At 41.3% G+C, this 10984-nt stretch overlaps 1 protein-coding gene and 1 non-coding gene across 2 annotated transcripts in view; one reads left to right on the top strand and one right to left on the bottom strand.

Annotated features, from left to right (window-relative positions):
- YEATS4 (YEATS domain containing 4) overlaps nt 1-8327 on the top strand; it is a 25806-nt gene extending 17479 nt beyond the window's left edge. The window contains exons 3-8 of the mRNA XM_025208015.1: nt 1796-1915; nt 2934-3000; nt 3329-3423; nt 5928-6020; nt 6100-6187; nt 7973-8327. Coding sequence (XP_025063800.1) covers nt 1796-1915; nt 2934-3000; nt 3329-3423; nt 5928-6020; nt 6100-6187; nt 7973-8142 — 633 coding nt within the window. The 3' untranslated portion in view covers nt 8143-8327. The remainder of the gene's footprint in view (nt 1-1795; nt 1916-2933; nt 3001-3328; nt 3424-5927; nt 6021-6099; nt 6188-7972) is intronic.
- A 1569-nt stretch (nt 8328-9896) lies between these two features.
- On the bottom strand, nt 9897-10061 carry LOC112550822. Its single transcript, XR_003094847.1, has one exon. It is a non-coding gene; the product is annotated as a U1 spliceosomal RNA (small nuclear RNA).
- Between the last annotated feature and the right edge of the window lie 923 nt (nt 10062-10984).

Raw genomic sequence — 10984 nt, 5'->3', positions numbered from 1 at the left:
TCCTCGTGTTCAGGGCTGTGCCCCAGGCGGGGCTTCCCCAGCAGGGAGCACCGCGCTTTCCCCGCTCAGACCTACCCCGAGGTCCCTGTTAGTAGAGGCAGCCCTGGCTTTACTGCCGTGTGCCCCGAGGTTCCCCAGAGCACGTCTGCGAGAGGAGAGAGAGCTGGGCAGGGGTGCAGGATTGGGCCCCTCGAGCCCGGGCAGAGCACACCCTGCTCACTCATGCTGCAGCGCTACAGGCCACATGGGTTTTGCCCAATGAAGCGGATCAGCCATGCAGGACACAGCCGTCCCAGCACAGCTCATCCGCCTCACTTGGTGCCATCTGTTTCCAGCCAAAGGTGTGGCTCGGTCCTGCATGAGGCTGGTCAGGGTCAACTGCAAACCTGAACAGAATACAGGCAGTTCTCTGACTTACAACACAATTGGTTCCTGAAAACTATGTCTTAAGTTGAAACATTGTAACTCGGAACCAATTCTCCCATTGGAATAACGTTATAAATGGGGGATTGGTTCCTGAACCAAGGCCCGATACCTTATTTGCACCAAAAACAACCCAGAATTTTGTACTCAATCGGTCATACATGAATGTAGCTATGTTACTCATCTATTTATATTGTAAATAGAAATCATATTGATTTGGAAGGACTTCTTTGAGGTTTCATAGTTTCATAGTTGGTAGGGTCAGAAGGGACCTGAGCAGATCATAAAGTCCGACCCCTTGCCATGGCAGGAAAAATTACTGGGGTCAAATGACCCCAGCAAGGTGTTTGTCTAACCTCCCCAGGGTAGGAGCCAGCACCACTTCTCTTGGAAGTTGGTTCCAGGTTGTAGTCACCCTGACTGTGAAGTAGTGCCTCCTGATGTCTAGTCTGACATGACTTTGCTGGACTTGGTGACTTTGCTGGTCTGTTTGAAGGGTTCTTGGCTGGAGGCTTCTCAGGAGTCTTGGCTGCAGGTTTTTCTGGAGTTTTTTCTGATTTCTTAAAGTGTCCAAGGAAGTTTGGACAGATGTTCTCCAGGGAGATGGGTGACGCAGCGAACTTATTCGCTGGCATGGCATCACATTGGATCAAGCATCAAAGTCAAAACTGACATCAGAAAGTATAAACAGGGTATCAATTTATAAACATCGTAAATGCCGTTTGTTGTAACTCAAAACATCTTAAGTTGAGGACTGCCTGTATAGCTGAAGTGATGGAGGCTTCTGGTTTGGGTGTGGACAGGCCCATGTTCTAGAGCAGAGCTTTCCAAACTGTGTGCCGCGACACATTAGTGTGTCAGCGGCAGTGTGTAGGTGTGTCGCGCGAAATGCAGAAAATTTTGCGGAAGGGCACCACGGAGCTCCCTTACTCGCGTCTGCTTCCCTTGGCCCCTCCCCCGGAACTGAATTACTGTGTCGCGAAATGATGCATGTTTAAAAAGTGTGTCACCAACATGAAAAGTTTGGAAAGCTCTGTTCTAGAGAAACACTTTATACCAAGGTAACTGTAATGCTGGTATGCATGATATGTCTGCCTGTACCTGGAGTCTGAACCAGCAGGCTGCAAAGGAAAACATTTCTCATTCTTTTTTTAACAAGTACCATTAGCCTGTCTGCAAAATAATAATTTATTTGCCTCAAAATTCTAATTGTTGTAAGTAAATAATTATCCATTTTAAAATTGGAACCAATGCAAATGTTTAGAATTGTTTCAGTGGAACCAAGAACATCAGCTGTTAAATCTTGGGGCTTCTCAACACCACTTGTTTTTGTCCTTGGTTATGTAAACTCTGATCTTGTTTTATCTTTAAGGGTGTTACTATTGTAAAACCTATAGTCTATGGAAATGTTGCGCGATACTTTGGAAAGAAAAGAGAGGAAGATGGTCATACTCATCAATGGACAGTTTACGTGAAGCCTTACAGAAATGAGGTAGAAAAAATTATTGAAATAGTGTGACTCGATTTAAGCTATTTGCCTTAAATTGTGACTTGCTTTTGTTAAACTACAAACACTTAGTCATACTGAATTTTAAGCACATTGAGATGCACTGACCTGGAAGTTAAGCACCTCCATACTTGTTTGCAAGGTGCAGGCCTTACACACGTAAATATAATAAATGTTACCAAATGTCAACAGAGAGAGGTTCTCAAATTATGATTGTGTAAGAGGAGAACGTGGACAAAATCCTAACCGCTTCATTTTAGTGCTACCTAATAGAGAGGCCCACCTAGAAAATATCCTAAGATTCGACCTTGTGAATACTTGCCTTTCTTTGGTGCCAGAAGCCACTTTTGAAACAAATGAACACCTGATGGCCCAATACAGCTCCATTTGGCAGCTTCTGAAGGAGCTGCAGGAATTGCCTGGAGGTACAGGGGTAGCTATACACACCTGCTGGCTCTGGGAAACAGTAGAAGCCTTGTTTCACTTTGCAGAAGGGGTTTAACTTTGGTAAGAAAGAGGGTTCTGATGTAGCAAAAGAGCTGTGGGTATAAATGCATTCAAGGTTTTGTTGGTTTTACCCAAGCTCTAAGAAATAACCTGGGATTAAGAAAGATAATGGTAGAAGTTTCTTTGCTAAGAAAATATGTAGACTACAGTAAAAATGAACTAGAACATCCTTAGAGAACTATAAGAACAGGGTTCGCCAGCTGGCGGCCCGCAAGCAATTAATGTAAGGCCTGCGGGTGCCAGCAGGTATAGGGGCCACCCCTGCAGTGTATGGCCTGTGGTCTTTGGTTTCATTGAAGTTGCAGAGCCCTCTTCTAGGAAAAAAACTAGTCTGAGGTCTTCATAAGGGAAAATGTTGCAAGATTCAGTGCGGGGGTTTGGCCCCATTAGGCTGCTCGTCTCCATGTTGTGATGTAGGTGAAACAATGAGGAAAAGGGGTCTTCCCAGTGTGCTATGTAAACAGTTGAAAATCATTGACTGCTCTTTCCATTTTAGGATATGTCTGCTTATGTGAAGAAAATTCAATTCAAGTTACATGAAAGCTACGGGAATCCTTTAAGAGGTAAGTTTTTTGCACTCTGTTGTAGTTAGGATGTTTCCATTAGTTATATGGAATCTAAGGCCTGGTCTGCACTACAAAATTTTGCCAGCATAACTATTTCAGCTAGGGGTATTTATGATAACAGACCCCTTGGTGTGAACACAGCTGTGTTAATAGAAAAGAGTACTTTCAGCTCTATTTATTTAGTTGGGGAAGGTGGTATAACAATTATGGTAGCAAAAAAACCCTCTGTCAGTTTACAGTACATCTTCACTAGTTGATTTTCCTGGCATACTTACAGTGAGAGGCCAAAGTCAGTTGTATTCATGGTATTGTTTTTCCATTGCAGTTGTTACCAAACCGCCATATGAAATTACTGAAACAGGTTGGGGGGAATTTGAAATCATCATTAAGATATTTTTTATTGATCCCAATGAAAGGCCTGTAAGTATATACACACACATATATATATATATATATATATATATAACAGCTGATCAGAAAACTCATATTTATTATGAAATCTCTATAGCTTCACTCTTTTATTGCTATCCTTGGCTCTGGACACATCTTGGAGTTACCATGTGCTAAATTTAGATGGAAAAAGAGCAACCCAAGAATGTCATACTAGATCAAACCGTTGATCCATCTAGCTCAGTATCTTGTGGTAATCTTCTTCTGTGTGATGTTTTAGGATTACACCATTCATAAACTAATATCTAAATTTGATAACCATTTGACTGCTTTAGGGGTAGCTGCATGGATTGATTTTTTTAGATCACTGTTAAATGACCTAATTGGGCAATTTGTTCACAATGGTGCACCACAATCACGACTCGGATTACAGTGGTAGTAATGGATGCTTTAGGGAGAGCATATGAACAAGATGCATCTAGAGCAGTGATTCTTAACTGTGGTGCTGCAGCACTCTGGGTGCCTTAAGACTTAAGATCATTTTAAGGGTTCCATGGAGTGCCATGCAGCGTTAGAACTGTTGTATGCAGACATGATTCACAGGATAAACCCAGAGGTTTCAAATAGGAATCCATAATGTTAAAAACATTCTGATCTGTTCCAGTCTCTTTGAATTCCTTGCAACAGAAGAATTGCTCTATTTTTCCACAGTCAAAAAATGTGAAAGCTTTGAGGGGGGCCTTGAGTATAATAAGGTTGTGATCTAGAGTGATCTATCCCCTGCTGTATCCTCTGTGGCATCTGCCATCATTAGCTTAGAGATGCATTCCTGACTGTTCAGGTACATCTCTGACAGGTCACAAGTGGTTTTAAAAAAAAAAACCTTTTTTTGCCGATAGAATGTGGTAAAGATGCTTGCTTGTTGAAATATGTTTTAAAATTGATGTGCATTTTGGACAAAAGACCAGAACTGAATAATCTCAGTTTGAACATTCTTTGACCAGACAACTGTTAACATAGCTTAGGTTAGAGAGACCTTCTAGAATCAAGCGTAGTTCTTTGTTATTTTAGGCTACCAATGCAAATAACTACAGCCTTAAACTTATCAAATAGTCTGAAAACTATTTATGTTTTGCCCACACTACTCCTATTGGAAGGCTGTTCCAGAACCTTACTCTTTTAATGGTTAGAAATTGTCTTTGAATTTGTAGCCCAGACTTATTTATAGCCAATTTTCTACCAAATTGTTCTCATACCAGCATTGTTTCAAGAAGAGTTACAATAGCTACACACTTTTTTTTGAAGGATGTTTAAAGAAAGGAAAACTTTAGTGTGGTCAAAGATATAATTGTGAGTAATAGCGTTAGCTTACTTTGATATGGGGTGTTAAAAATCTGACCCATGGAGTCTTGTTGTGCTGACCCAAACACTGTCAAATCGGCCATATGCACAGGGCCCAGGATGTGTGCTGCACATAGCAGTGCTTTAGGATTTACACTACTGGTGGCACCTGTTACTGGACCCTTGCTCCATGTGGCAGCTGCTCCAGCCCATATCAGCAGATGCCAAAGCAACAAGAATGGGCATCACATGCAGCAACTCCTTAGAGAGGTCACCCCCACTCCCCTCTTACCATGAGATGGGATGATCTAGTTGATTGCCAGCTGTGAAGCAGAATTATGCAGGTTTGAGAGAAAGGAATGGAATGAAGGGGAAAAGAAGAAAAAGATGAAAAAAGAAAAACTGTACAGTATCTCTTATGACATAATGGGCATGTTTACACTGCACTGGCAGTATGCTCCAGTCAGGATGTTCTTGGTCATGCCCTGCCTACTTGGTGCAGGCTGATTGGGGAAAACATGAAAATGTGCCCATGAGGCGGTTGCCAAGACCTCTATCTTTAGTGTGCTAAAGAGAAGCTACTGTGGACAGCCACACATTTCCAGGTTTGGAGCATGCTATTGAAAGAGGGTGAGCAGGACATGGTCAGGACTGTTGTAGCCAGATCACGTGATGTGGGTAGAAAGCACCAGTGTTCTGTTTTATTATCCAAAGCATGGCAGTGTGGAGTATGCAGCAGGGATACACCACCCAAAACAGCTTGAGAATTACTGATCTAACCCCTTAGGAAGCTAATCCTACTAGGAAGCATTTTTGTTGCAGGTGTCATGTTCTGCATGAACTATATGGTCTTTCTGGTCCTTTATCTGTTTGACTTATTTTTAAAAGGAGGTAGCAATTAGAACAGCATTGAGTGTGTTGTTTTACTTTTTAGGGTATTTTGCCTGTTGAATGAGATTTGATCTCGGGGTAACTTAGTTCAGTAGATTAACTGAATTCAGTACTTAGTGGCTTACTCTAGTTAAAGTTCAAGGTAGGATTAATGTTGTGTTCTCATAACTTTAAAAAAAATCTGCACACTTACGCAACAAGAAGAGCTGGTGACAATTAATTCCATTGTTGATGATAACCTTTGATTGATTTTCTTGAACTGCTCTTAAGTCTGTTAAAGTTAATACATTTTCTTTGTGCAGGTAACTTTGTATCATTTGCTGAAGCTATTTCAATCTGATACCAATGCAATACTGGGGAAGAAAACTGTGGTTTCTGAATTTTATGATGAAATGGTAAGCAAAAACATCGCCTTTACATTTTTTTTAAATTTTATTTTAGAGTAAGACTAAAAAGTGTCTCTTTCTTCCTTAGATATTTCAAGATCCTACTGCTATGATGCAGCAGCTGTTGACAACCTCTCGTCAGCTGACACTAGGAGCTTACAAACATGAGACTGAGTGTAAGTGCCAGATAACAATTCCAAGATTACATATGTGATTTTTTTTTTCAGAACTTTTATAATTCTTGTTTTTAACGTCGCTTAAGAATGCACACAGTAAAATTATCTTGGTCTACTGCTGCTAAGTGGAATTCTATATAGAGATCTATGTATATCATTTGATAAGGGTCCTTGCACACTTGTAGTCCAGACTATTAACATGCAGGTATATTATATGTATTTTAAGTTCTTCAGGGTTTTAGATTGGGGGGGGAGTTTCTTAATTGTTTACTTCTGACAAATTTACTCTGAAGATTGATGCAAATATGTATCCTTGGTGTTACTTAATTGGAGTCAAGGAATACATAAGGGATGAATTTGGCTCAACTGATTTGAGAGGTGAACTGTTTATCTTAAACAGGTATCTCCATTTTACCGTAAACAGCAATAACACTTTAAAACATGGAAATCCATGAGACAGAGCCTTTGAATGAATTGCTTTTCCATCTTGCAGTTCTTTGCTTCCTTTTTAACAACACTGAAATGAAGGAAATCAAAATGAAAATACTTTATTAATGAGTTTAAATGGTAGTGTCCTGTCTCTTAGATTTTGAATCCTATCTCTTTTTATTTTCTTCACTTGGAGCCAGTAACATATGGCCTGTGGGCCAGCTTTGACTTGTGGATCCAGGTAGCTTTGCCTCCACTTGTGACCACATCCATGTCAGGACAGAGCAGCTAGGCGATGTACCAGAGCCAGGCAGCTTCCAGCTGTGCTTGCATCCCCTCACCTCTTCTCCCTGTCCAGAAGGCATGGAAAAGTGCCTGGACCCTATGCAGGTGTAGACAAAGCCCTGTGCTGCTGACATACTAAAAAAGCCCCCGCCCTTGCCTACCATGATGCTGTTTTTCTATTTTGCTGTTTTTAATTTAGTTAGATAGTTGTTTTTCTTTGTTTGTTTGGTTTTTAATATGCAGCATTTAAGTAAATTATGGAGTTGAGATGGCTATATACTTCTGGTAGGCATAGGTATAAATTACTACAATTTTATAGAGGTTTTCCTATGATCAAGGGTATCAAAGATCTGGCCCACAGTGTCTCATTGTGCTGACCCACAAATATACCCATGAAACTAAATACCAAGTAGAAGTTCCTTTGGAGCATGGACTCTGTTAATTTTAATGTTAACACAAATGAATACATTGGTGGGAGTAGCATGTTTGTACAGTGGTACAGAATGCATGTTATCTGTACATATTTCTGTTACCGGTATCAGCATAAAAAGAGGAAGAGTGGAGGACGTTTGTGTTTTCTTACAATCTCTTGCACATAAGCTGAAAAGATGAGTTGAGCCACTTCATCAGGTTTCAGTAGGATACTTGTAAAGTCTGCTTCTGTACCACAGGGCTCCAAAATATGGACAGTAATTACTGTGAACAGGAATTGCTTACACCCAAAGAATATAAGTGTTGAAGCATCAGTCTTCAGTACCTCCAGAGCTTCCACTTTCTTATCAGTATCACCTTGATTTATTTGGCTCTATCTCCATATATTGTTTTTACTCTGAAAAAGTGTTCATGAAATGCCGTTCTTTAAAACTGGCAGAGCAAATCTGTTCAGTGTACAAGTACAATTATTTTGGCATCTACCCCTGTGAACTTGAAATGGGATCTGAGAATTCTTCTGGGCTTATACCCAGTCTTCCAGGCCAGAATTGGCTTTGTTACCTTTGTTAATTTTTAAATATTCTATGTAATGTCAGTTTTACAGTATACTAAAAGTATTTTCCTTTGTCACCACCCCAGTTGCAGATCTTGAAGTTAAAACCAGAGAAAAGCTGGAAGCTGCCAAAAAGAAAACCAGTTTTGAAATAGCTGAGCTTAAAGAAAGATTAAAAGCAAGCCGTGAAACTATCAACTGTTTAAAGAATGAAATTAGGAAACTTGAAGAAGATGATCAGTCTAAAGATATCTAACAAGCATCAACTTGATAAAGACATTAAACTGAAACTTAAGGGACTTTGATTCTGGAATCACATTAACACTTTCTCTCTCTTTTGTGGAGGGAACTACATACAGTTTCATTAATGAATTTCATTTGAAAAATGTGGGATTTAGCTTTATACATGAGCAAATAAAATTACACTTTTGTAGCTTAAAATGCTGTGGATATTTTGCAATATTATTTTAAAGCAAGTTTCTGAGATCAAACTTTAAAAAAATATATTTAAATTCAGTATGATAACTTTGCAGTAAGACTTGATAGCTTATTGTGATTTTTTTTCTTTTTACGGTAATATTAAATTGTCAAACTGGAGTGGGTTTTTTTCTGTATATGATTGAAGACGCATACTTAGACATACAAACAGCATGTTTATTTTTAAGGAATTTAAAATCCTCTTGCCTTATTGTTGGCCTCACAAGAGTAGCATCTTTTGACTCAAAAACAGTGGTTAAAATCTTTGGTATGCAGGTGGCTTAAGTCTGTCAGTCATGGATTCCAGCACTTCTTTTTTTGGTATTGCTATAGGGAAAAGGCAGACCCTAAAGACTCAGGAAGATGACATTCTTTGAACTAGCTGTTCTATTTTACAAATGGCACAGCAGTCCCACATCTATCTCTTATTTGGAGATATGAGGTATTTCTGTACATTTATAAGTCAGTTTGCTGTAATTTGTGTTTTGCAGGTGTTTAATTTAACACAATAAAATCATGAAGAAGTAGGACTGGCAGGGACCTCCGGAGGTCAACTAGTTCAACCCCCTGCTTCAGGTGAGATCATCCCTGTCCAAACCATCCCAGACAACTATAACCTGAACTCCACATAATACTACTGTCATCCCTGACAACACAGACCAAACACCCTAACTGGTTGCAGATCAAGCAGGGGAATCACAGCAGCTAATGTTCTGCTTCTATGCAATGTCAATATATGCTCAAGAGATCCCAGATAGAGGGCCATGCCCCCTGCTACAGAAGAAGGCAAAAACCCTGCAGTCTCAATCTGACCATGGGGTAAAATTCCTTCCTGACACCAAATATGGTGATCAGTTTGACCCTGATTGGAGGGACAAGACCCTTTAGCCAGAACCTGTGGCTTTGGTCCCAGCAGGAGCACTGACACATCCCAGTTAAAGTCTACAACCTTGGCTATAGCCAACACCCAATACCTCTGGACAAGGCTTAAAAACACTGACATATAGCAGAAAAGGTGTGGGTGGAGGTAACAACCAGCAAAGCCCAGAAGCATGGGAAATGTCATAGTAGAACATAAGCATTGCTTGGCCTAGATCATCCCTGACCAGTGGCTGTGCAGCCTTTTCTTGAATACCTGGCCATGTGCTACTTGGATTGGGGGAAATGAGGTGGGGAGGGGAGGCAGGGATAGCCTCAAGTTCACTGTGCACAGGGATGGCAAAGTGCAGTGTCCCAAAGCAGAGCGATAGGTGCTCGCTGCCTGGTGCATTACAGCAGTGGGCCTAGGGCAGGGGCATTGGGGCAGCAGCCCCAGGCACTGATTTGTGGGAATAGAAGTAAAATAGCTGCCTCCACAGCTGCATGATCTTGTCGTCAGCCTGATAGTAGCCAGATGGCATCTCTGCCCTGGATCTTGGCAGCCCTATTCTGTGGCATAATGGAGTGCTGATGCAAAGTGAGGAGGTGAGTATCAACAGTATTGAAGACCAGCACGGTCAGAACTTGCTGAGTCTGTCTTTGCACAATGCAAGCCAGAGGAAAGCATGAACGCAGTCCCCCACTACCACAAATTATGCAGTTGAGTTTTCTGCATTTGGGGAAATAGCAGTGGTCAGCACACCTAGAGTACAAGGGATGAGCCTCACCCTGAGAGAACCTTTTATTTTTTTTAATTGGTTTCAAAGGCCAAATCAGTTCCAAATTCTATTGGGCAAAGTCCAAGTAGTCAAGTTCCAAATTTTGATTGAGCAGAGAGCTCAGTCATTCAAGTTTGTGTGTGTGGCTGTACCACCAGGCAAGTATCCTCCCTCCCAAACCCACCAGTCTTGGGCTTTGGATGCTCCCCAAATGCATGGCCAGCATCTTACATACAAGCAATAAGGATGGAGGCCTTGGGGGTTCAGATGCTCCTTAGGCTCACTCCTAGCCAGAAGGCTGAGTAAGCTAGTGGGGAAGTGAAAACGCAATCCCCCATTGGCACAAAATTGTGTATTTGAGGGGAAATGTTTACTGATGTGTGCTTTTTGAGCTGGATTGCTATGAGAACTTGGAATTTGGTTCACCAAAAATGATTGCTAATGAATGATGCTGTGCTGGATTCTAACGAATAATGAATGCTGTGCTGGATTCATCACAGAGGATGATGTGCCAGCAGACGATACCTCTGGAATGCAGGAATGTTGTAAACCAGCTTCAAGGGTGCACAAATGGGGTGTATGAAGTGTGGTCGTTCCTCAAGGACACGATCCTTGAAGCACAAAAGAAAACCGTTCCTATGAAGAGGAAAGGTAGCAGAAGGGCTGGCAAGCCCTCCTGGCTCAATAGGGACATCATGGTCCTCTTGAAAAAGAAAAAAGAGGCGTACACACAATGGAAGCTAGGGACAGTCTTCAAGGAGGACTATACAACAGTGGTCCGCACTTGTAGGGAAATGACTAGGAAAGCCAAGGTGACAACTGAATTTAAGATAGCCGAGGGAGTCGAGGACAATAAGAAGTCCTTCTTTGCGTATGTAGGGAGCAGAAAGAAAACAAATAGAAGTCTGGGGCCCCTGCTTAACACCTCAGGACAGCTGGTAACAGGCACTCAGGAAAAAACTGAACTCCTGAATGCCCACTTTG

The sequence above is a fragment of the Alligator sinensis genome, unplaced genomic scaffold (assembly GCF_000455745.1).
Source record: "Alligator sinensis unplaced genomic scaffold, ASM45574v1 scaffold506_1, whole genome shotgun sequence".
NCBI classification, from domain to species: Eukaryota; Metazoa; Chordata; order Crocodylia; family Alligatoridae; genus Alligator; species Alligator sinensis.
Note: the sequence above shows the minus strand (reverse complement) of the source record. Positions and strands in the feature narration are given on the sequence as shown.